The sequence below is a fragment of the Malaclemys terrapin genome, chromosome 1 (assembly GCF_027887155.1).
Source record: "Malaclemys terrapin pileata isolate rMalTer1 chromosome 1, rMalTer1.hap1, whole genome shotgun sequence".
Taxonomy (NCBI): domain Eukaryota; kingdom Metazoa; phylum Chordata; order Testudines; family Emydidae; genus Malaclemys; species Malaclemys terrapin.
The window spans coordinates 134,689,776-134,716,366 of record NC_071505.1 but is presented as its reverse complement, the minus strand read 5'-3'; the positions used below and the strand labels follow the sequence as shown (position 1 = coordinate 134,716,366).

The 26,591-nt window shown below is 46.1% G+C and overlaps 1 protein-coding gene across 1 annotated transcript; it reads left to right on the top strand.

Annotated features, from left to right (window-relative positions):
- FKBP4 (FKBP prolyl isomerase 4) lies at positions 1–26,591 on the top strand. The gene is made up of 10 exons (XM_054039789.1): positions 1–213; positions 6,157–6,301; positions 8,028–8,170; positions 19,689–19,809; positions 20,295–20,451; positions 21,835–21,925; positions 23,387–23,470; positions 24,375–24,560; positions 25,098–25,337; positions 25,895–26,591. Exons 1-10 carry the CDS (start codon positions 130–132, stop codon positions 26,003–26,005), a joined length of 1,362 nt encoding a protein of 453 aa, XP_053895764.1. The 5' UTR covers positions 1–129; the 3' UTR covers positions 26,006–26,591.

Genomic DNA, 26,591 nt, shown 5'->3' with positions numbered 1-26,591 from the left:
TCTCAGTCCCGCCTCCTGTCGCTGCCGCGCCTCTGCTCCGAGCTCCTGCGCTGCTCTCCGCCGCGCGCCCCGCCAGCGCCCCGTGCAGCCGCGCCGCGCGCCGGCCCCTGCTGCGGAGCGAGCCGCGCCATGACTGCGGAGGAGATGAAGGCGGAGGGGGCTCCCGTGGAGGGCGCGGACATCACCCCCAAGAGCGACGGGGGGGTGCTCAAGGTAAGGCGGGGGCGGTGCACGGGGACGCACGCGAGCGCCCCCCCCCGGGCCGGACGCACCTGGCAGCAGCCTGCGCCTTGCCCCCTCCCCAGTGCAGACCGGGGCCCGCCGCTCCTTGCCCCGAGCCGGGCCCGGCTGCCGTGTGAACGCTGCCCCAGCACCGCTTCTCCAAAGGCCGGGCGGTAACCAGGCTACCGGCCCGCCGCGCCGGAGGCATTTACAGCTTCCGCGGTTAAATCTGAGCCTCTCTTCTCGCTCGGTCCCTCCCGAGCGCACGGCCACGTGCGTGTCTGCAGCCCGCGGGCTCCGGGGCGCAGCAAGGTGCAGCAGCGGGCTCCGTCTTGCAAGGGGCCAGGCACTTGGCGGCCGCTGCGCCGCTGAGCTCCTCTCCTTCCCCACGCTCCCAATCCAGTGAGTGCATCGAATGGCTCCAGCAGCAGCCGTGTCTGGAGACTGGGAGGCAGCTGGAGTGACATGTTACAAGTGATTGGAGCCCAAGAGAGGCAAATGCATCCCGTGGAGGCTGCAGGCTCCATCTTTAGCTGGTGTAATTCATGTGGTTCTACGGAAATGCCGGGCGCTCTGCTGAGTTACTGCAGTTGAGAATCTGACCCTAAAGGTCCCCGAAAGGGATGCTCCATCTTGATGTGCATGGCCGCCCCCCAGACAAAGATGGAACACTGCATGCTTGGACCTGTAGTCACCTTGGGCCCCACCTCCCTGCTTTTTAAAAAAAAAAAAAAAAAAAAAAGAGGGGAGGCTGCTATATATCAATCTTGTGCAGATAAGATGTGGCCTGTAGAGTGTTGTTGGCAAGCTGCAGATGCAGCTCTCAGCTAGGCCAAGTCCCTGTGCCCTTGCATTAAGAGGCATGGCTTATTGCCAAACTGACTGCAGTGATGCCTCTGATCACTCTACCCAGAATGGCAGAAGTCTGACTTCTCTTCCTTTCTGAATTTGCAAACCCTGTGTAGCTAGCTTTCTTATTTATTTATCAATTAGGTATTGTGTCTCTACTTTATCCACCCAGACTGCAGAGTAGAACTCTGCACAGGGCTATCTTTTTTTTTTTTTTTTTTAATCCCACCCTCTCCTGCTCCTCATTGTCCCTTGCATTTTTATCCCACTCCTATCCCTCAAGTCCCACAAGAGAGAGAGATTTCCCCAATGCTACTTAACAAAAAAAACCCCAAAAAACAGTCTGTTAATATAAATGGAATTCAGCTGCAATTTTTTACGTGATAAACTGGTTGGAGGTTTAGTGTTGTCCTGCAAATTACTGCAGTCTGTGTGTCTCCCCCCCCCCCCCCCCATCCTGCCCACAAGAAAGTACTTTTTATCAGCTCTTGCTATTATGGTGAAGGGTTAGCTCAGTGGTTTGAGCATTGGCCTTCCAAACCCGGGGTTGTGAGTTCAGTCCTTGAGGGGACCATTTAGGGATTGGGGCAAAAATCTGTCTGGGGATTGGTCCTGCTTTGAGCAGATGACCTTCTGAGGTCCCTTCCAACCCTGATATTCTGTGATCCCAGTCCCCCTGCAGAGTCCCTTTTTCAAAAGTCTGTTCTGATGATCATGGTTAGTCTTGTTGAAATGTGAGCATGCTGGTCAGTCAGGGCACCCAGACTGACCAATAAAGACTATATGGAATGAAAGACTTTGTCCACCCTCCTTTTGGGCTGGGTGGATTTCCTTGGGTTTATCTGTAACCAGCTGTGTTAAGATAAGTGTATTTTCACTCTCTTTAGTGAAAACCAGTAGACTTTTAGCCTGCTTTCCCAGACCAGAGTTGACATGGATTTCTTTTCTTAAAACAAAATCCTGGACTCTAGGGGATCAAGTCTGTCCTCCAAAGAAGTGTTCTAGTCATGGAAACAAGGGCAGAATCAGGCCTGTACACAGGTTTTGTAATGTGGGAGGGGGATTCATTCACATGTCAGGGAAACTGCAGACACTTGCATGGCTTATTTGAAGTTTACATAGCGTGTATGGGGATGGCTAAAATGCAGCCACTTCATAGAGTTAGCCACACAACTCAGATTGCTGTGTCCTTTGACCCCCCCAGTGCTTGATGCCTGTTAAGATTTTGAGATATGATGGATTTGGGTGATTGTTATTTCACAAACCATAAAATCCTACACTGGGGGTGGGGTTAGGGAAAGAAGGAAGGGTAGGAAAATAGAACTTTGACTTTAACAAGATTGTCAAAGTGTTCTCCTGCCAAGAGGGTGTGGGGTGCTGAGCAGAGGAGTGCACCTGAGGGATGCTGCATCAACACTTACCACGCTGCTGTGGGCAAAGCAGCAAGCCACATACTTTCCATCTCTGTTCCTGTGAAGGATGGTGCAAGATAGAGCTGACCACAGGAGCAGCTAGCTCTCAGGTACAGGCTGTGGACTCAAGAAGTAGCCTGCTGCTCAGACACAAAGGTTGGATCTCCCATAACACAAGGCCATGGCTCAAGAACAGTACCTTCTGTCCCCACCCCAAGCAGCGTGAAGCTTTCCAATGAGTGAAACAAGACCAGAAGGGAGTGGTGGTGGGGAAAGAACTGAGAGGAAAAGGAGAGACGCAAAGACAGTGAACAGAAGAGTCATGGCATCCATGCCACGACAAGGTGTGAGGGAGACGTGAAGTCCATCCAACAGTTTCTCAGGGGGATTTTATTTAGACACGCACACACACTTCTTACATCAGTAGAAGTCCATGGAGTTACGCTGGCATGAAACAAGTGTAATGGAGTTGGAGCACCAGGCCCAGGGACTCCTGTAAAGTCACTCCTGACTGTGTCTCCAGGGTGTGAGGGGAGTCAGTCCCTACTTGCCCAAATGCAAATACTTTGGTAGGGATCATGGGTTAGCTGGCAAGATGAACTAGCATGAAGAGCAGTGTGGTCTGCCTCTGTTCTTGAGCTACTACAGAATTATAGCATTAAGAGGCTCTTATAATTAGTCAAGGGGCTTTTGTGTATTGACTTCGGAGCAGCAGAATTGGGAGGGATGAAACAATAGGATTTTCTCAGTCTTAGAGTCCTGTCCAGATTCTGCAGACTGGCAGTTTGTGTGGCATAACCCCACTGAAATCAGTGAGCCTGACTCGTACTACAATTTTTCACTGGTACAGCTCCCTAGATTTCAGTGTGGTTGCTCCCGTTTCTCAGCAGTGTTAGATTACAATCAGACCCAATGGCTGTACCTTGGTTACTGGAAGCAGCACCTGCCTATGAGTTTGGGCCCAGCACTTGTGCTTTTCAATAAATAAAATTAACCTAAAAATGAGAGCATAGGGAGCATAGTCATGCTATGAATGGAAAAATTGAGATTCTCTTGGAAGGGAAATGTAAACATTTCATTCAGGATAGGAAATTGAAAACGCTGTCAGTATTGCAGGTGATACTTGCTATCATCCAAACGGAATGAAGCACAAAAAGTAAACCACACATAAGTGGTGCAAAGTCAGGCACGGCTCTCTTTTTGGTTGGTTGGGGTTTTTTTGAGTGCCTAAGCTGAGACATCTTAAAGGAATGTAACTCTTCAGAGTGAGTGCCCAGTACTTTCTGAGAGTGACCCCACTTCAGGGAGGTCTCAGATTGGCACCTCCACATCAATCCTCCTGACAATTCAGGTCTGGATTTTTTTTATTATTTTTTAATTAAAAAAAAAAAAAATTCTAAAATCTAAAGCAGCAGGTGGCATACAATTGGTGACACCAAGGGCTACTTTGGTAATTTTCCAAGACCCAAAGACTTGCCTAAATCCAAAAATAGAGGCCTACAACCATAGCAGTTGCTTGAACGTCTGTTTTCCTTGACAGATGTCATGAAGTTGTTTGTCTCAGTTCATCAGCAATTTTTTTTAAGCAACCCTCAGATTGGGTGGGAGGGATGGCAGCTATTGACCATCATGTAGTGGCTGATGGGTTGTATTTAGCTTTTGGGCTTTTCTCCCTATATAAATCTATACAAATAGGGGAATTTTTTTTTCTGTTACAGCTGGCACTGGTGGCTTTCTATTATTATAGCACTCTGTTTCAATTGCTGATAAGTCTGTCAAACTCTCTCATTCTGGACTGAAACTCTGTGCTTGCGCTCTACCTTAGATGCTACAGTTCAGTCCTTTTCAAGGATGAAGCTGGTAGGAGGGGCACACAGGAGGGTTCCTATTACTGGGTAAAGCCTCGTACACCGCTACCTCGATATAATGCGACCTGATATAACACTAATTTGGATATAACCTGATAAAGCAGCCCTCTGGGGGGGCGGAGCTGCGCACTCCGGTGGGTTCTATCGAGGTAGAGTTGCACCTTAGGAGGAAGGCAAGTAATGTTTCCCATGTTACAGATAGGGTAACTGAGGATCAATGAGGTTGCAGGAGGTTACTGCTTGTCGAGCTGGGAATTGAGCCCAAGTGGCAGTGCTGCTTGGAAAGAATATGCCAAATCTATATATTTGGATATGTTGTCTGTAAAATGGACTATCCCCCACCACCTTTACAAAGTGCTGTGAGTCCACAGATGAATGAGTACCATGTAACTGAAGAGCTTTAACTCTGTCCCCAACTAGATAACACTTGGATTTGGGAATAGGACTCCTGGGTTCTATTCCCAAATCCAACTCCCCATCTAATGTTAGAACAGGTCCTCACATAGAAAGAGGCAGGGCTTCTTTTTCATTCACTGCACGTACGTTTTAATACAAAGTTCATGCACAAGGAAACAGAATTAAGGTTTTGTGGATTACCTTAATTTTGGCACTTCCTAACTTTTGGGTGACGTCCCTTTCAAGTCTGGGGAATGAAAAGTTAACTGATAGTGTCCCTTTTCCAAATAGGCACTATGCCAGGGGTCGGCAACCTTTTAGAAGTGGTGTGCCAAGTCTTCATTTATTCAGTCTAATTTAAGGTTTCGTGTACCAGTAATAAATTTTAACGTTTTTAGAAGGTCTCTTTCTATAAGGTTATAATATATAACTAAACTATTGTTGTATGTAAAGTAAATACGGTTTTTAAAATCTTTAAGAAGCTTAATTTTAAAATTAAATTAAAATGCAGAGCCCCCTGGACCCATGGCCAGGACCCAGGCAGTGTGAGTCCACTGAAAATCAGCTCACGTGCCGCCTTCGGCACACGTGCCATAGGTTGCCTACCCCTGCACTATGCTGTGAAGCAATTATGTAAGCAACTCTTTGCTAACGTATTTAACAGTAGTTTGGTCAATGTTGGGATAAAAATATTTCCATGAGTATGTCAGTGATTTCCTCTCAGCTCTGAGAGGAAGTTAATCTCACTCATTCATGAAATTGGGAGAAATTGTGATAACCACCTTTCTCTCCCTGCCAAAATAATCCCCAGTGTTGTGCTAAAACTGTCTCTCCTAAACTTTCCCATTTTGTGATGGGTAAATCCTGTAGTTGGATTTAGTTACCATTTTTAAAAAAACAAAACAAAAAACAAACCTCCATTGGAAACCTGATATTTTCACTTGCTTCCTTTGAGACAGTTAGTGCATCTTTAAAGGCTGCAATTTTCAAACCTAGTGCCTGTAGTTAGGCTCCTAAATCTAGATGGCTAATGCATATTTGGATGCCTGACTCTTAGATTCAAAGCTTCAAAAATGTTCTTTCTCTTTCAGAGCAAAAGGTACACGTACCAACCCAAAATAGTTCAAATGCAAGAATAGCCTATTGTAGCCAGGTAGTATTTTAGGGTGAATAAAACATCGTAATAGTAGTAATCTCCCCAGTTGGCATTGTCCAGGAAATCTGTATAGATACAAGGAAGCTGAGAGAGCTGTTTTCCCTAATTTCTAATCTAAAGAACAAAGTGTTACCTCTTAGGATAGTTTAGGTCTGCCTAGTGTTATACACATGGCAGAGTTATGTGACTTTGTTATCCAAACTGTATTTTTTGTATCCAGCTCAGTATCACTTATTCAGCATTTCTTTCTCAGGTTATCAAGACGGAAGGAACTGGGACAGAGTCTCCCATGATAGGTGATAAAGTGACTGTCCATTATACAGGATGGCTTCTGGATGGCACAAAGTTTGACTCTAGCCTGGACAGGAAAGACAAGTTCTCATTTGATTTGGGGAAAGGTAACATCCCATGTTTTGTGTTTAACAGTCTGTTTGGCACCATTCAGACTGAGGCTCCATGTATAATGATTGTGGTTCTATTTAATTGTTCCATAATTGCAAATTTTAAAACTCCTACATAATTGTGCTCCAGGAACTAAATGTTAATTTTTTAAATTATTAGATGATTTTTGAAGAATACACTCCATTCACATTCAGGAGGTTGTCAATGCAGCAATGCCTGCCTAAGGGGTTTGTCTACATGGGAAGTCATTACTGATTAATTCTGCCCAAGTAACTCTCTGTATGAATGTTCTTCTTGTAGAATAAGAATGCCTTCTTTCAGATTTTCTTAATGCACTTCCAAAGCGGATTAAGCTAATTTGGAATAAGGCATTCTTATTCCAGAACAAGATCATCCACATAGGAAGTTAATCATGGAAAAACTATTCCCTTTTAAATAACATCCTACTGTAATATGGATTAATTTCCTCATGTAGAGAAGCCCTAAGAATGCAGCTGGTCTGAAACAATAGCCTAGATAAGTGAACTGTCACATTCATCTCAGTGGGGGATTCACCCTGAACTGTAATGATAACTTAAAATATCCACACTAGCCATTTCACTCCTCTCATCCTGGAAGAAAAATCAAGCAAGCCATGTCTATTTTTGATGGTTGGATATTGAAGCGGATTGCAGTGGGGCACTTGTCAAACTGTGGAGGTGGAGAATGAGGAAACCAGCCCCTCTGCCCCTAAACTTCTAAGTCATCCTTGGTCAAAAGGGAGCAGGAAAGAAGAAAAGCATGCCTCAACTATCTCCTTGGTGCCAGAAGCTTAGTCACTCCTGCCACCATTTCAAAACTTCCAGCTTCTCCCAGACATCTTGAACCTGGCACTTATATTTTGTCAGTACAAAAATTTCAGCACAGTTAAAATTAGGGGACAGGGTAAAAGTGACTGTCCTAAAATAATTAGCACAAGGAATAGTGTACCAATTGGATAAGGGGCAGTGAATAAGAGGGCTTGGTGTGGCCATGTCATCAGAGGTTTAGGCCTCTATTTGGTCTCTGGCTTCAGAAGAAACCCTTTTTCCTCCTTTATAATTGTGTGTAACTTTATCTTTTGGAGGGTGCGGGCTTGGGGGGAAGGGGGGTGGGAAGAAGGCAAGTTCTAAGGATGTCTAAAGGAGTTAGTGCCCCAGCGGTCCTCAGCAGTAGCAGAGCTTCTTCACCTAGATGTTTGCTTCATGTTGAAGGGCATCTGGATAACATTTGTGCTGGCCTCTGCCAATTGATAAAGTACAAAGAGAAAAGACCATCATTGTGGATTGTCTGTTTTCAAAATATGAAAAATCTCACACCCTAAGACCTTCCTCTTCCAAGAGTTTATTATTATTATTATTTCACAGCACTTGGCAGTATGCCAGGAACTTCAGACATAGTCCCTGCTTCAGATGGCTTGCACTCTGTGTAGACAAAAGATTGGGGGGAGGGGAGGGATTACGGGAGCAACAATTTAGGGTTCAGCACTGTAAGCCAGATTTTGATTACTTCCACATTTTGACTTGAGTGGAATTAATCCTGATGTATACAAGCTGAAGTGAGAGCAGACTCAAGTCTGTAGTTTCTATGAAGTGCCCAATCAACTTTTAGGTGTTTGTGTAATAGTAATGACCAGTATCTCACGGCTGTTGACTTCTTTGGTATATGCCTAGCAATTATATGACTGAGCTCTGATTTGTGCAGGTGAGGTGATCAAAGCTTGGGACATTGCTGTGGCAACTATGAAGATTGGGGAAATCTGTCGGATTACCTGCAAACCAGAATATGCCTATGGTTCTGCTGGGAGCCCCCCTAAGATACCTCCCAATGCCACACTGATTTTTGAGGTAAGTAGGGACTGTCCTTAACTACACTCTATAAGAAAGATGGTGCATTTGCAGTAGAATGTAGGGAGTGCATCTTAACTCCACCCAGGTGACACTTGCTTATCTGTAAATTCCCTTCATTAGCTTGGAAGACTGGGTAGTCTGTCCGTGGGAATAGAACGGGATGGTCCTTGCCCTCAGACTCCAAGACCATCTTGTGAACCTGCAGAAAGGCCAAAGGGCTGGAGGAGAGAACTGTGTGACCTGTTACTATATATTCATCTGATCCACACTCTAGATCTGGTAGCAGACGTAAGGGAGAATGACATAGAGGTGTAACTCACTTTAGGGTAGGATCCAAGGCAGTACCTTATCAGCAGTCCAAAATAATACATTAAAAGTGAAATACTCCTTTATATAAAGGGCAAAGCATGAGAATTCCAGGGTTCTATTCCCAGCTGCCATTGACTTGCTGTGTTACTTAAGGGAACTTAAGTTAAGGGGTTCTGTAAAATGTGAATAAGGGCTGGTGTACACTGGGAACTTACACTGGCACATCTACATCTCTCAGGGGTGTGGATCCATACCGACCTAATCCCCGGTGTAGACAGTGCTAGGTGGACAGAAGAATTTTTCCATCAACCTAGCTACCGCCTCTCAGGCAGATGGATTACCTATGCCAACAGGAGAAACCCTCCCATCAGCATAGGTAATGTCTACACTGAAGTGCTGCAAGTTACCCTGGTACTTTCTTACCTCAGAGGCATAATTAATTTTAGTAAAGCATTTTAAAAAATTGTATATGGCTCCTATCTAAGGATCTTAACAATAAAGGAAGAAAACTGGTTAAGAACCCACTTCCATTTTGCAGGGTTCAAACTAGACCTACTTTTCACTTTATTGAAACAACTATAAATTTTTCATTTACCCAAAAAAGTCACTAACAGTAACAATGATAGGATAAATGTCTCTTCAAATCTTAGAGATACGGAAGGTGAGGTAATATCTTTTATTGGACCAACTTCTGTTGATGGACGAGACAAGTGTTTGAACTCCACAGATGTTTTTGCCACAAAATTTCACACAACTTGAGACAGTTTAGGATTTTTAAGTCTAAACCAACTTTGTTCCAAAATTGTGACCAGCTCTAGTTAAGATGTTCAGAGGTCACCAGTAGCCTTAAAACTACAAATTGTAGTTCTTCTGCAAGAATGGAATATCTTGCTAATCCTTAAAGTAATGTAAGGGAGCAGTTGCACTGTGGTCCAGAGTACATTGGTGATCTGTAGAGAGCTGGCTAGTCCCATAGGCCTGGATCCACAAAGGGACTAGTGGTTAGGATATGGGAGACCCTGGGTCCAGTCCACCTATCCCAGTGACTATTTAATTACTCGTTTAAAATGGAACAGGATCAACAGGAGAGACCTACATCAGACTATCCCATAGTCAGTGGTTAGGGCACTCAACTGAGAGGTGGAAGACCCCTGTTCAGATCCCTTCTTTCCATTAGGCAGAGGGTGGAATTGAACTGAGATCTCCCACATCCCAGGTGAGTGCTCTAATCCCAGGGCGCAAAGCTATAAGGGAGGGACCACCACCACCACCTTAGTTAGAGTGGGTACTGATCCAGTGAGCATGCTCTGAGCACGCTTACTGCATCAGGACTCAGAAGTGAGAGAGGTGTGGGCAACACTTACCTTCCCCTGGTTCAAGGATTACACAAGGGTTTAGATGGGAGATAGGCATCCAGACATCTCAAGTGAGGCAGCAGCATGCATGCCCAGAGGCAGGAACTTGGCACCTAGGGAACTTTTTCAGTGACACTTAGGTGCTGAGTGAGTTTAGGTACCTACAGGGTTAGGTGGCAGCCGAGCAGTGGTTTTGTGGACTGTAGAGGTGCCTAAGTCCATTTGTGGCTCTTGGCCTTTTCCCTTCCTCTTTCTGCTACAGGTGTCCAGGGTCTTCATTGCAAGCAGCCTGGAGGCCTGTAAAAGCAGTTGGAAACAGGAGGAGGAAACTTACCTGCCTCCACAAGTAGCCACTCTTGCATAAGAGGAAGTGGGAGCAGGCTTCAAATATCGGAGCTGCCCTGGAATTAGTGCCTACCAGCCACCAAGACCAGAGGAGTGGCTGGGTGAGGAGGGAATGAAATAGATGGGCAACATATCTGCAGTGAGGGTGCAGAGTAGGGGAACAGAATGGATGGGAAAATTTGACTCATGTCAAAAGGAACAAAATTTAAGTCGCTAAATATTGTTCTTTGTATTGTAATCCTTCCTATCCTAACTTTTTCCATGTGAGCAGTTGCTGCAGCTGCCATAAGGGAATTCTGGGTTTGTAAATGGAAGAGTGTGTGTACTGCGGCTGGGGAGAAAGGAAAGAGTTGTTCCATGTGACCATTTTTCTATCCATGTGTTCTCCATACTTTGGGAAAGCTTTACCCCTGTTGGAAGGCATGTAGCTTCCTGCTTGGTTTGTGGGATGTTCTCAGTTGAACAGGAGAAACTTAACAAGGAGTCTGGTGGCACCTTAAAGACTAACAGATTTATTTGGGCATAAGCTTTCGTGGGTAAAAACCTCACTTCTTCAAGAAGTGAGGTTTTTACCCTGTTGATCCTGTTCCATTCTTCAAGAAGTGAGGTTTTTATCCACGAAAGCTTATGCCCAAATAAATCTGTTAGTCTTTAAGGTGCCACCAGACTCCTTGTTGTTTTTGTAGATACAGACTAACACGGCTACCCCCTGATAGGAGAAACTTAGAATTTGAACTGAGATCCTTGCAAGTGTGGTTTAAAAACAAAAACAAACAAACAAAAGTTTACATTTCTGTGGTTTCTTCCATCAGAGGGAGAACTTTTTACAGTCATTAACGTTATCCCATCTTACAGGAGGGAGGTGGGGGAGGAGAAGCCACACCAAAGCTAACAACTTGCCCACTGTCCTAGCAATTCTGTGGCAGAGTGGGACTAGAACACAATCTCCTGCTCCCTGTAGACAAGGGGTGGGCAAACTACAGCCCGAGGGCTGCATCCAGCCCTTCAGACATTTTAATTTGACCCTCAAGCTCCAGCTGGGGAGTGGGGTCCAGGGCTTGTCCCACTCCAGCTGGGAAGCAGGGTCGGGGGCTTGACCCACTCCACACATGCTGGGGCTCCATGCAGCTCCCGGAGGCAGTGGCATGTCGCCCCTCTGCCTCCTACATGTAGGGGCAGCTGGGGGCTCCGACACTGCCCCTGCAGCTCCTATTGGCCGGCAACTATGGCCAATGGGAGCTGCAGGGGCTGCGCCTCTGCATAGGAACCTGAGGGGGGACATGCCACTGCTTCCAGGAGCTGCTTGAGGTAAGCGCCACCTGGAGCCTGCACCTCTGACCCCCCTCCTGCACCCCAACCCCCTGCCCCAGTCCTAATCCCCCCCTCGCCCTTCAAACCCCTCAGTCCCAGCCCAGAGCACTATCCTGCACCCCAACCCCTTGTCCCCATCCCCACCCCAAACCTGCACCCCCAGCCGAAGCCCTCATCCCCTCCCACACATCAACCCCCAATTTCATTAGCATTCATGGCTTGCCATACAATTTCCATACCCAGATGTAACCAAAAAGTTTTACCACCCCTGCTGTAGACAACGCTGCCTCCCTTGTAAAAGCAAACAAAATGCCTTTGTGGTTTTTTCCCAATTATTACATTTATTTAATTGATTCATCATTAAGAGGCAGGAGTGTGGGTCAAAAGGTCTCTGGTTTTGACTTAGTCACTCATTCTAGTTTTTTCTAGAGGCAAGGAGGTTTTACTTGCCTACTTAACAAGGGTGTCCGAGACTAACTGGTTCAAAGCAGCATCTACATTAGTGTTACGGGCATAGCCTGTCTATTGGGGGGATGGGGGAGTGTGTTGCTGACATAGCTGTGCTGGCAAAAAACAAACCTAGTGTATATGCACCTATACTGGTATTAAAGTGTCTTAGCTGGTAAAGCCTATTTTGCTTTGTTGAGCCAGCATAAGCTACATCAGCATAAGCAAGATAACTGGGTCTCTGCAAGAGGGGTTTGCTGATTTAACTATACCAACATAGTTAATGTCAAGTTTTAAGTGTAGACCAGGCCAAAGTTTGTACAGTGACTTCTAAAATGTAAAACACTATACAAGGATAGTCATCAGTGTCTTATTTAATGATCCCTTCAGTTCATCTTTAATGGAAAATGGAGGCTGGTCAACACGGTTAAGAATGTAAATAAAATTTAGTGTGACACCTCCACATGTCTTTCCTTCATTGTCCTATTAACTTCTGCGCACTAAACCACCTGTCTGCATGAAGATATTTCTACTACAGAAGAATGAAGGGGGAGAGACTGTTAGGAATGGGGGCTAGATTGTAAAACCTTACTCCCAGTGATGAGCATTTGCCCATGTGAGTAAGTCCATTGAAATTAACGGGACTACGTATGCGATTAACTGTTTTTGCTAAGGGGAATAGTGGGTTCACAATCTAGACCTAAAATAAAGACCTTGCAATCATCATTACTCAGGATCTCTCTCTCCAGCTAGTTATGGTTCATTTGTATTAGGTTATTGGGCTATGCACGTATATGGTGCATTGTTCCTTATAATAAATCCTTGTGTATGTGCAGGTGCATGCACACACAAGCAGAATTATAAAGATGGTCCCTTCCTTTTCTCAGGCTATTTTGGTGGGGACAGCTTCAATGCTGGAGGGCCTAAACCTCCACTGTGACAGTCCTCTAATGCAAGGGTGTGAATTTTCCCAGGGTCAAAGGCACAAAGTAGTTAAATTTAACCTTGGTGTAACTGTTCCTGAGCATGAGCAGCTGCCAGCTGACCAGAAATATACATCAGGGCATTAAAATCAAAACCAAACACTCTACTTGGCTAGTTGAAGAAGCAGCTCCAGTGACTCCACTAGTAGTGGGTATAGTTCTGTATGTAAGTACACCTCCACCTCGATATAACGCTACCCGCTAGAACACAAATTTGGATATAACGTGGTAAAGCAGTGCTGGAGGGGGTTGCGCGTGCTGGAGGGGGTTGCGCACTCCGGTGAATCAAAACAAGTTTGATATAATGCGGTTTCACCTATAACACAGTAAGATTTTTTTTTTTTGGCTCCTGAGGACCAGAGGTATAGAAAGTAATGGCTAAGTAGAAAGCAACTGTTTCTCTGCTAGATCAACCAGAGCTCATTCTTTAGCCCAAGGCAGAGTCTCTGCATTTCACAAGAGTTCAGCTTAATGACCAGGCACTGGTTTAGTCATACTAGCTGCCAGCAATCATGTGTGGCACAGTTACATGTATGTGAGAAGATGCTGCCTCTATTTGAAGCCAACTCTGTGGGGCATACTTCTGTTAACCTCTTTTTGATGTTGGAAAATTTAAAATACAGGTTTATTCCAAAAATGTATAATGGCCTTGTTTACTGTCAGTACAGTATGAATGAGTAGCAATAAGCATGGACCATCTTTGATAGCATGAACATGCTCTGAAACACTTCCTCCTTACCTTCATGGCTCGTGAATATGAAAACCTGTGTTTCACTCCTCTGGATGCTTTGAAAGAGAACTCCCCATGAGATCGTCTATATTTTATTTACATACATTTTTCACAAGCTGAGCTCAGGTGTTCCACTGCCATTCTACCAAAGCCCCCAATAATACAGGTATGTCTGAATCTCAGCCTTTCCCTTTCCCTAATTGCCCATGCTTTCTTAAGTGGAGATCTGTGTAACGTGCTATGGTTATATAGTTGTGAATAAACAAAAAAAAAAACCCAGTCCTTTGTTTTCTAGAAACAGCTGCCTGTTATTGCTTAAAAGAGGAAAGGCCTCTGTTTCTGCAGAAGGTTGCCCTGCACCCAGTGCCCTTTACTACTTTAAATGATGCTTTGAGTCACCCTGCAGCATGATCTAGGTAGCCTTGAATCCTCCATGGTGAAGCTAGAAGGTTCAGATCCTCAAAGGTATTTAGGTGCCTAACTCCTATTGACATCAATTAGAATTAGGTGCCTAAATAACTTTGAGGATCTAGACCGAAGTCTCTGTGATGTCTGTTTCCAAGCCCAGATTACCTTTCCTAGCAAAGAGAGGTCTCTTCTTTCCCCCTCCTACAAACAGCACCCCCCTAAAGTGGATACAAAGTAGAAAGGGAGGATGCTGTCAGCTGCCTCTGTCAACACGGGGGAAGTGGTTGCATGGGGGGCAGGGTTGGAGAAGTGCACATCATCCCTTCCCTCCTGGTGCCGTTTCCGAGCAGAAACTGATTAGAGCCTTGGCCTGAGTTCATTTCTCCAAGCCAGGGATTCCCCCTTTAAGGCAGGCCCAGGAGCATGTTTTGTAGTGTGAAGATTTCATCGCATACTTCCCTACCTTCCCAGATGTTCCAGTGGGGAGAACAGGCCACAGGTTTCTTACCCAGAAACCATGCTCATCCCTGCACATTCATAGGCGCATTGGTTCAGAGGTTCTGATTTGTTCAGATGAGGCGATCAAAAGCCTGGGCCTTTACTGTGAAGGTTGGAGAAGTCAGTCAGATTACCTGCAAAACAAAATACTCCTATGGCTCTGCTAGGAGCCCCCCTAAAACACCTCTCCCAATGCACACATGATCTCCCTCCCCACCTCGAGGACTTTCCTAGGCCAGAACACTATCATTTTTGTTGAGTTCATTCCTCCAGGCCAGGGATTTCCCCTTTGAAGGGAGATCCAGGAGAGTCCTTGGCTGGGTGGCTCCACTGAAATGCACTGCTGTGCAGACCACAGGCCTTCCGTACGGATGTGCCTGTGGATTTGTAGGGATGTGCATGGTGCCTCGCTTGGAGTGGTAGCCTGTTTCCCCTAATGGAATGTCTGTGGAGGAAGTTTATGATGGAATCCTCTCAGATTTCCTCCCTCTTTGCCCCATCTTGTGAGTTTCCCCATGGGAGGGAGGCAGTCTGCCTCAGAGAATTTAAGCTGGTTTATATCCCCAAGAGGGACTGTGATAAGAATACCAGTTACATCAAAGAGATGAGTTTACATTTCTCCCCGTCCCACTGAAAAATGCTGCATTGTTCTAATCTACTAGCTCAAAAAAAAAGATTAGCCCACTGTCTTGTATACCTTAAGGCCCAGGAGCCAACAGTACCCTGCATCCTCTCCAGGCACTGTGGGGATACAAGACCTTTCCGCCTAAAGTGGTTTTTTGCAGTTTATTCATGCAAAAAGAGAAGTAACATTAAAGTGCTGGTGAGAAAATCATTATAATCATTTTAAGTGGCTCAGCTTGATTCTAACCCAGCAAAGACTGCAAATACACTACAGCTTTTATGCCTGGTGAGAAATGTGTTTTGATCTTCCAAATGCTTGTGCTGAGCAGACTGGGAGGAGCTTTTCTATAAAGAAATAAATTCCAGTAATATGATGCAAATGACTTTCCTGAGAACCTTAGGAGAAAAATTCCAAAAAATGACTATTTCTCTTCTGAACTGAAGTCTTGCTTTTCACTAACCTCAACCTGCTCCTTCCTGTCCTCTGCCTCCTGCTTCCCCCTGCTGCTATTATGCCTCAGACTCTTAACATGAGTGCTGTAGTACTGAGTGTTCCAAGCAGTGAGGTGGGGCCTCCGGCCTTTCTTTTCCCAGGAGGAGTCTCATAGACTCATAGACTTTAAGGTCAGAAGGGACCATTATGATCATCTGGTCTGACCGCCTGCATGCTGCAGGCCACAAAACCGTCCCTACCCCTTCCCTGGACTCTGCTGTTGAAGTCCCCAATCCTGTGCTTTAGTGACTTCAATCGGCAGAGACCCTCCTGCTAGTGATCCCTGCCCCATGCTGCGGAGGAAGGCGAAAAACCTCCAGAGGCTCAGCCAATCTACCCTGGAGGAAAATTCCTTCCCGACCCCAAATATGGCGATCAGTAAGACCCCGAGCATGTAGGCAAGAGTCTCTAGCCTGACCCCTGTTAGCCATTATACTATTTACCTACAATTGCTTGGTATTCCTTGGCTACTATGTTTTACCATTAAACCATTCCTTCCATAAACTTATCTAACTTAATCTTAAAACCAGACAGGTCCGTCGCCTCCACCGTTTCCCTCGGAAGGCCGTTCCAATATTTCACCCCTCTGACGGTCAGAAACCTTCGTCTAATTTCAAGCCTGAACTTCCCCACGGCCAGTTTATATCCATTCGTTCTCGTGTCCACATTAGTACTTCCACCCATCTGCCTACCCCTTCCCTGCCCTATATCCAGATGAGCAATGAAAGAGGGAACCATCCCCCAGACATAGAGCTCCCTATTCCTTGCCCTCTGCACCTGATCCCGATTTAGCTGAAGTCAGTGAAGGAATCGAGAGGGCCCTTAAACCAAAGTAAGTGTGTCCACGCCACAGGGTTGCACTGAATTACTAAATCAGTTTCTAAACCCATTTAACTAAGCCAGTGTAATTTTTCTTTTTATGAAAACAAGGCCCCAGAATGTAAATTTCCCTGTATTACCACCTGCACATTGGCCAGTTAATTGTGGGGTTGGAATGATGTTACAAAGTGATAATCTGCTAGCCAAAAGAAGCCACATTCTGCAGGAGAGGGGAGCAGGCCCTCAACGGGTTATAACTCCCTGTTTCTTTGACCTGTGCAGGTCCAGTGTGCTCCTGGTAGGCTGTTCTAATTTACACCAGCTGGTCACAGTCCTCAAGGGACCATCTGTGAGCTGAGAATTTCTAGAGAACAGCAGTGCTCCAGCCAGGACCCCTCCCTCTCCTTACACCTGGGACAAGTGTGAGGGATGGTATAGAACAGGGGTGCTCAGACTTTTGTACTGGTGACCCCTTTCACACAGCAAGCCTTTGAGTGCGAGCCTCCCCCCTCCATTAAAAACACTTTTTTATATATTTAACACCATTATTAATGCTGGAGGCCAAGTGGGGTTTGAGGTGGAGGCTGACAGCTCACGACCACCCATGTAATAACCTTGTGACCCCCTGAGGGGTCCCGACCCCCAGTTTGACAACCCCTGGTATAGAACCAGATTTATGCCCATTGAGCGTTTCCCTCCCCAAACAAGGGGCTTCTCAGCTGTCTGGATAAAGCTACTAGCCAACCCTGTATTGCCACTTGAGCAGTGCTATAGTCTGGATTGTGGGGAGACTCTGACCCAGGAAATCTTTCCAACAGTTGTTAGACACACCCAAAGGATTAAAGCCAGTTATGGCTTGGAATTAAAGCTAGTTCTGAAAATCCAAACCAAATGAGCAGTTATTGTGGAACAATTCCCTTTTCTGTAGGGAGGGGCGAATCCCTTCCTAAAGTGTCTCAATCAGAAAGTCCCGGCTCTCCTGCAGTGCCATTACATGCCATTGAAAAAAGAGGGAGACGCACAGTGCATTCTGGAAGAGGGTTAGTGGGAAACAGCAATGAAAGCGCCTTCTCATGACTGGCTTTGTACACAGTAGGCTCAGGAGTGTGCAGTTGGAGATTGAGCAGCTGTCTCCTCACCCCGCCAGCATTTGGCACTGGTCACAAGCTGGACTCATTTCTCATTTTTCCCTCCTTCTGCCAGATTCAATATGTATTTGAAAGTAAAACAGAGAGGGCTAGGACAGAGTGTGAAAAAGCTAGATAGATACATGCTAGCATAGGGTTTCAGATTCTTTATGGAACCTGGGACAAAGGCTTGTTATCAGCAAAGTGTTGTGGAATAAATTGGCTTGTCCTACTCTGGTCTTTCTCCCATTTCTCTCTGGACAGAGTGTTAATCTGGGATCAGGAGCCCAAACAAGATGAGAAAGAATTAACTGGAATCAAAGGCTGATCACCGCTCAAAATTATCCCTTAAAAGAAAGTCCCAAGAGAGAAGTGTCATCAAATTGTGCAAGTAGAACAGTGTTCTACTGTTTACAAGTGTCAACACCTTTCCACAGTCAGACATTCTGGTCCATTCTGTGAGCCTCCACCGCAATGACCTTGGGCAAATTTGTTTGCCATCTTAAAACAGGGTGCATTAGTCTAAACAAGGCTGATTATAACAACCGTGTTGCTCATTTATACTCTTTGTTTTTACCATCAGTCTCACTACAGCATGTTTATTGGTCAAAACAACCTCCTGTTACCATTGTCATAACATAAGACTTGCCATAGGTGATCAGATTGCTGGTCCATCCTGTTCCCAACAGTGACCCAAGCCAGATACCTCAGGGGAAGAATTATCAATTCTTAAAAATCTGGAACTAGACTCTCATGCCACACTATCGTTGAGAACTCAGGTTCATGTTCCAGCCAGGTCAATTTCCAATTGTAACAAGGGCAGTTTGCATTTCCCTTCCAGCAAGCCTACACACTCAGAGTCAGTTTGGCTTCACCCTCCTCAGTACACCTGAAACGTAGCATTTCCCAACCTGGCCCCCTTCACTTCAGGGTGGGCAAGACTAGAGAAGAACATGGATGGAAATAAAATGAGAGCAGCAAGTGTGCTAGGGCCTAGGAGAAGGATAATATGGAGGATGGGGGACCCTCGTTCACCAATCCATCACAAGGGGAGAAGGAGGGCAAATGAATATAGGTTGGGAATCACTGAGTTCTGCTGAGATAAAACTGGGCTGAGCCTCAGCTCTGTCTAGACCCCTGAAGAGCTCCTCCTGGGTTTCCTTTGATCCCGTGGGACCAGCCCTTGGAATCTGTCTTGAGTGGGGCTCCAATCCTGTGCCTATTGAAGTCAATAGGAGTTTGTCCATTGACGTCAGTGAGAGCAGGATCAGGCCGCAAGTGAGCAGCTTGCTTCAGCTCACATAGCTTGATGTTTCTGCATGTTCCCCCCTCACCCTCTGCTCTCTCTGCCCATCTTTTCCATTTCCACCCCTTCTTTTTGGCTCATGACCAGCCCTGACCCACTTAACGTTTCTGTTCCCTCCAGATTCCTATCCAAGAGCAGGTCATGGCCATGCCCGCTCGTAGTGCACTGAGTTCCAGCGCGTTACTTCAGCACCAAAGCGGCAACCATGAGCACGTCCATCAAGCTTTAAAATGCTAGTCTTTAATGTTACCTCTGCTGTGCTGCCTGTGTTCCAAGGGGTATTTGATGTAAACGCTCACCTCTACCCCCTCCCACACACACACACACTGCTTTTAATCAGCCTGTGGAAGGACGAGGGCTAGATCTCGCCCAAAGTGTCTTCCTGACTTCACGCAGCATCAATGTTGTCAGTTAAACAATACATGGAAGGCAGGTCTGTGTGATCACAAAGCTTGTTAATGGTCCATAGTATTCAGGCTTTTATGTTCTTTGGGGGCTTCCAGCCACTAGAGGGCTAGATATAATCACAAACACCTGAGCTGCTCTGTCTCCATCCTGCAGAAAGGTAGGTGCACTCTGCATATGGCAGTAGCCCCAGCCTTAGTTGTCTGATGCCTGAGATGTACAGTCCTTTATGGGCAGCAGGATTTTCAAAGGCCTCTCTGCTGCTGCTTTTCCTCTCTTGACTGGGGACTGAACTACACAAGACCGCTGCGCTGACACTATAGGAATTAATGTAAGGCTGTCCTTTCCTCTGCAGATAGAGCTGTTTGAGTTTAAGGGAGAGGATCTCACAGAGGATGAAGATGGCGGAATAATCCGAAGAATCCGTACGAAGGGCGAAGGCTACTCCAAGCCAAATGAGGGAGCCCTTGTAGAGCGTAAGTCTGTTTCAGGGGGCAAATGCAGGAATATTAAAGGAAGTTGCCTTGTGCGTGGGTAGCAGGAGGGATGGCAGGCCTCTAGGTAGCAAAGGAGCCATTCCAAAACCACCCCTCATTCTGCTGCTGGACAGTTTTTATCCTTCTACCAGAAACCTGACTTGGGGACTCAGGAGGCTTTGTAGGGCTGCCCAGGTGACCACCCTCCTTGACAAGAAGAGCTAGACATTTTTCAGGAAGATAGAGAGCAAGGGGAAGGATCTGACATTTGTTCAGTGTTGCACAAAGAAGACAACCCAGATGTGCAAGTGAAAGGGTTTATTGGGTTTAGCCCCAGATGTTACATTTGCTGCCCAGACAGTCTTTTTAAGGGGCAGAAGTTGCTTTTTACAAGGAAGCCTGGCATTCTCCTGGTTCCCTCTGCTAGCTTCTCTCTCGCTGCTCTAGATACCCTCTAACGCCTGTGGGAATTTTTTGTATCTCAGTCCAGCTAGAAGGTCGATATGGAGATCGAGTGTTTGACAAGCGGGAGCTGCGGTTTGAGATTGGAGAAGGAGAAAATTATGACCTTCCTCCTGGCCTGGAACAAGCAATTCAGAGAATGGAGAAGTCAGAGGAATCTGTGGTGTATCTCAAACCCAGGTAAGCATCTGCTGAACTCCAGTGTTTTCACTAGACTGTGACCCTGGCCCAAGGTGGCCCCAATACTTCTGTCTTTTGATTATTCTGGGTGTGTTTGCAGCTCGGAGGAGTGGGTGTGTTTTCTAATTAGTGTAGTTCTGCCCCTTCACCTCCCAAAACACCCTGGTCAAAATTTGGATGGCCCCAGAAACCTGATATCTGGAAAGTATCTAGCCAGCTGAGACGCCGGTTGAAGAAGCAGCCAAACTGGAATGTGGGTGGACATGAGCTGCATTCCCCGCTGTTGGGGTGGAAGAGTAGAATTGACTATAGAGATCATGTAGGAACATAGGGATTGCTGTACCAGAACAGAGCGATAGTCTAGCTAATCCAGCTTCAGAGGCTAGGGAGAGATGTAAAAAAATGTATGCTGAGATTAGGAGAGAGGCTGTTCTAAAATCCCTTTGCTGATGGAACAGCTATGAACATTTTGTGAGGCCTTTGGGGAGAAGAAAGAACCTCTCCGCTTTCTCTGAAACAAGACCAGTTTCTGTCCAAACCCTGCATCCACCAGGGGAGCTGTTTCAAAGATACATGTTCTTGAGTGAGCTGAGAATGGCTGGGCCTGGGGTATGGAGAGCCAGATACGGCAACTTTTTTGATGGTCCTGCATGTAAGTAGTAGTTCCCCTTTCCAAGGAAATAAGACAGATTCTGTGGAAAGGGGGAGATGCAGGCTCCATAGCAGGGTTGCAAGCAAGAGAAAAGTTTGTCCTCATAGTTTCCAGCAAACCCTGACTTGTTTTAGGTTTTGAAATATTTTAAACTGAATCTAGTGGTAGTGAACGATGCAGGTTAAACAGTAGTTGGGACCAGAGTCCTCTGTTTATTCTCAGAATGGGTAGAGCACAGGCAGCAGCTAGACATGCTCCCCCACCCCAACATGCTGGCACCTGAGCCTGAGAGACTATCTGCAGATGGGAGGAGGTAGTTCAGTGTCCAAGCTCATTAAATGCTTGGCCTCACAACAAGGGAGGCATCTAGTGCCAGTTACCAGCAGTTTTATGGTGTGGGCACATCCACTAGGAACTGAACTGAGACCAGCAAACTCATTTCATAGAGGCCATCTAACAGCCATGAGATGGTAATAACTTTGGGTGACCCAAAATCAATACAAACTGGTAACCTAGAGATGAAAGACTTTGCATTCCAATCCCACACAGTAACCCTGGCCCCCCACCCCTGCAGTTTTTAGGCAAAAACTGCTTATGCTTTTGTGTCTTTGGTAACACTGAGCAGAATGTGAATTTGGTGCATCTATATAGGCATGTTCTCTTGGCTCCTGCTTCCCTAACAGAGAACTGGTCTAGCTGGATTCTTTAGAAGCCACTTATTTCTGTTACAGCTACGGTTTTGGGAGTGCTGGGAAGGAGAAGTTTCAGATCCCTCCAAATGCAGATCTGCAATATGAAGTGAAACTCAAAAGCTTTGAAAAGGTAAGAACAAAGGGATGAAGTCCTGTTGGGACTGGGAGAGAGGTGTGTGTGGATACAGCCTCTGCCTGAGAGAGCAGGAGGAAGAGGTGAACTTTGATCAGCTGAGGATGGGAAAAATAATAAATCTGTGGAAGGTGAAGTGGGAATAGGAATCCTTGGCCGAAATCCCCTGTATTCTCAGTGGACCCAATTTGCTTTGAGCAGCATCTCTCCTGCTGTAATCCAGTTCCCTCATGCTCAGTGGCAATACCTCCACCCATTCTTCCATGCCTTCTTTCCTCTCCTTACTCCATAAAAAGATGAAGCACATACCGATTGATTTCTGTAATGCTGCCTGCAGTGACTCAAGAGCCTGAGTACCAACCTCAGAGCAGACTGTTGGGAAGCAGGGCACAAACCCCACATTGCTTATGAGTTTTATACTTCGATTTCCCCAACCAGTTATCAAGTGTAAGCTCCTCAAGCACTATAACAGCTTAATCATGGAGTCACAGACAGTCCCCTTGGGTACTTCAATCTAGTTTGCCACCCTGGTGAGCGTACTTTTGTAGTAGATAGTCCCTTACACCAAGAATCACAGCAATATTCAGGTCACTCCCAGTCCCAAAGGACCAGCATTTTACCCCAGATCAGTTGTGCCTTAGATCTCACACTAAAGACAATACCTGTAACCAATTCTATAATAAACTATCTAAAGATTTATTAAGTAGGAAGAGGAAACAGGAGTTATTTACAAGGTTAAAGCAGCTAAACAGATACACAGATGAGTTAAAATCTTAAGTTTTGAAAAGTAATAGAAGTTTCTATAATAAGCAAGCTCTACATGACCTTTAGCGCTAACCCAGGTTAACCACTGGGGATCTCTCACTTACGCCTAGTAAACCTTGCCCTCCACAGTTCAAGCAGCATAGATTTCCTTCTGTTTGGTGTGATTCCCCTTACCCCTTGTGCTCTGAGGTGCAAGCTCAGCATCTTCACAGGGAGAGGGGGGTGAGGAGGCAAAATAACAAACATCTGCTATCTTCTTTATCGTCCCACAATAGTATGTCTGGTGTCAATGGACTTTTCCTGTTGGGTAGGATGCAGCGCCTTCCATTGCAGATCAGCACTTTACACCAGTTAATGTTTTTCTCTTGTCTGGTGATTTACACAGTCCCAGAGGCTCTCAATACAAGTGTTCAAATATTATCGTATAGTACAGGATACAGATGTTTTACGTGAGATTAACGCCTGCAACAACTCACAAGCATTCAGTAAAGTGTAAACACTAAACACATTCTTACAACTCTCATACCTGTTTTAACAATACTAACACACAGTTGAGTCAAACTGATTCCAGCTCTGTATTTGTCAGTGTTGAGTTGAGACATGGAGACCTTAGCATGAGCTGGCACCTGGTCTGCCAGCGTCACAGTTTCTTCCAAAATTAGATGGCTGACTGAACTGTTTCTGTCTGGACAGGCTAAGGAATCTTGGGAGATGAATACAGAAGAGAAGCTGGAACAAAGCTCCATTGTGAAGGAGAGAGGCACTCAGTACTTCAAGGTAAGTTACAGTCCTCCCTGCCTGTGGTCAGCATTGTCCAGTCCCTGCTATAGGCCAGTATTGGTGCTGGAGCAGACCCTGTTGCAGGGCTGTCTCACATATTGATGGCATGTTGCATGCAATGTGCTGCTGAAAATAGGGGTACTTGTCTTAGTTTTCTCTCGGGTGCTGGAGGATGGGCCTTGGAGTTTTTTTGTCCTGTTAGGGAGTTCTCCTTGGTGTCCATTCTACACTTTCCCTGGGGACAAAGAGCTGGAGGTGGAGCCTTGCAAGTTGTACCCACTTGGTATTTTCCTCCGTTATATGTCTGGGGTTAGTGACCCTTGGGCTTTTGCAGCTCTACAGGGAGTTCTCCACTGTGCAGGAACAATGTGGCAAAGCTGCCATGAAACAGTGCTAGACATGGGCAAGATTCTGCCCACCGATGGGGGCCTGAAGAGGCCATGTTACAGTTGGAGTCCCCAGGAGGAGCTTTAGTTGTTATGGTTGCTTTCTTCTTGGGCGCTCCCATGGCACATATGCCAGAGTGGTAGCTACACTACCCCTAGAGAGTACAGTATGCTCCTCACCCTGCATCTAACCAGTTGTGACAGCTGGTGCAGTGGGGGGACAGTGGTATCCTGCCTTTCCCTGCTCTGTTTCAGACAACTGGCACTCATGGGGGACTGTGCTCCCCAGTGGGATTCTGGCCTGTTCCTGGGCTTTTTGCACGACCACCCAGAAGCGTATTCGTATCTGGCCCTTATATTGATTTTATCTTCACGTACAGCACTTGTGTGGAGTTTGGCCACAGAAAATATTCTCTGTTCACCTTAAGGTAGCTGTTCCTGGGTTGAAAAAGGGAGTAGGGAGTGTTGTGAAGAGGAGGGTGGAGATGGACTAACTCCAACTTTATTGACTACAGGAAGGGAAGTACAAACAGGCAACATTACAATATAAGAAGATTGTGTCCTGGCTGGAGCACGAAACAGGCTTCTCTGAAGAGGATGATGCAAAGGCCAAGAGCCTGAGGCTTGCTGCCCTCCTTAACCTGGCCATGTGCCATCTCAAGCTGAAGGAGTACTCCCTGGCCTTGGAAAACTGCAGCAAGGTAACAAGGCTTTATACACCCTGGTGAGCAAAGTGGGCAGAGCAGCTGGATCGTGCTGTAACTAACTGGGCAACACAAATTACTGTGGTGGGTTTGTGTCTCTCTCTTACCCTGTGTCCACCCCTGGGAAGGGCCAATATATCAAATTCCTCAGTGGAAGTGATTATTCTTTTCCATCTTCATTCTCTGTGGGAGATTTTTTAATAACTTCTTGTCTGAGAATCTCTAGGCACTTTAGAAAGGAAGGTAAGCTTCACTTTACAAATAGGGAAACTGAGGCACAGAGCAGTTAGACGACTTGCCCAAGGTCACACAGGAAGTCAATGGCCCAGCCAGGACTAGACCCCACATCTCGTGACTCCTTGTCAGATGCCTTAGCTGCCACACCACACTGCCTCCCTTTCTCTTACCAAGCCCAGAATTCCTGGAGCATTTACCCTGTAAAATAAGCAAGCTCATCCCGTAAGTGTCTCCTGCTGATTGTCTGGCTGTATTTCCTGAAACCAAACTCCAGCCTGCTGCTCCCTTCCTATCCAGGCGCTTGAGTTGGACAGCAGCAACGAGAAAGGCCTTTTCCGGCGTGGCGAGGCCCATCTAGCTGTCAATGACTTTGAATTGGCCCGGGCAGATTTCCAGAAGGTGCTACAACTTTACCCTAGCAACAAAGCAGCCAAAGTGCAGCTACTAGCCTGTCAGCAAAAGATCCGGGAGCAGCACGAGAGAGAGAAGAAGATGTATGCCAACATGTTCCAGAGGCTTGCAGACAAGGACTCCAAGGTAAGTGGTAGCAAATCCCTGGGAGAACTGATTGAGTACATGTGGGAAAAGAGGCAACAGGGACTGGGGCATTCTGCTTGCCATCTTCAGCGCTGCCAGTGGTACAAAGGGAGGACTCCCTAGCATTGCATCTGTGGAGAATGGAAGCAGCCTTCTGGTACCAGGTTTGGCTGCGTTGTCAGAGCCAAGCAGCACAAAGGGTTGGGTAGATTGGAAATGTTCTTTTACAAATCCTCATGATTCAGAGCCAAAGTGGAGTCAGAAGCATGAGCATGTTGTTGCTCCCTGCATGAAACATGAACCTGGCCTCATTTAGGAAGAATTGCAAGAAGCACCTCTTTGCCCAGGCCTCCCTAACTGCTCCTGGTTTCCTAGCTAACTGATAAAACTTGAAGGAAGCAGGGTGCATGGTCTCCCTTACTGAGATCCTGAGTCTCAGCTGAACCCCTTAGGGAGCCCAGATATCCTGCTGATGAGCACCAAATTAATCTCTGTTATAGTGATGAGTGGGGAAGGGGTGAACGTTTCGCTCAGTTTTTTCAATGTCTCCCATGTAGCCAGAAGCTGATACCCTCCAGACCAGTGGCAGCTGCAAAGATGACACAGACATGAAAGAAGACAAACAGAATGGAGTCGAAGATAAATCACAAGTTGATGCAGAAGCATAAAAACAAACCCAATTCCATTAGTTTTGTAAACTGAAGAATTTCCAGTGAATTAGACCTTTATTTTTCTATCTGGTTGGATGGTGGCTTCAGGGGAGCAGAGGCTGGGGCCACGACACCGCAGTCATTTACAGCTTTGTGTGTATGTCTGTGTAGGAAACTTGGTGGCGGCCCAGATCTGGTGTAATCCTAGGGACTTTATTTATTCATTCTAGCTCTCTGTTGTTGTCGGGAGGTCTGTCAGAATTCCTTCTGCTCAGTTTCATTTCATTCTGCCATTGGTGTGTCTCTTTTTTTGTGGTCCCAGCTCATTCTAATCCCAGTCCTGCTTCCTAAACCTATTTCCTTGATTTTTTCTTTTAAAGCAGTCTGCCTTTCCCGAGAGAGTCCTCACCTGAGAGACTTATGAACAAATCACTGCACCGAATTTTTCCGCCTCCACCTTGCTCCCTGCTGTTACCTCTGTTAAAGCAGAGACCCCCTCCCATGAGTAAGTGTTGTAACCTTCCTTGTATGCCTATTCTTTGCACATTGCTGAAGGTGAAGACTGTGAAGTCAAAGCTTAAGCAATAAAGCAGAAAAACTCCCA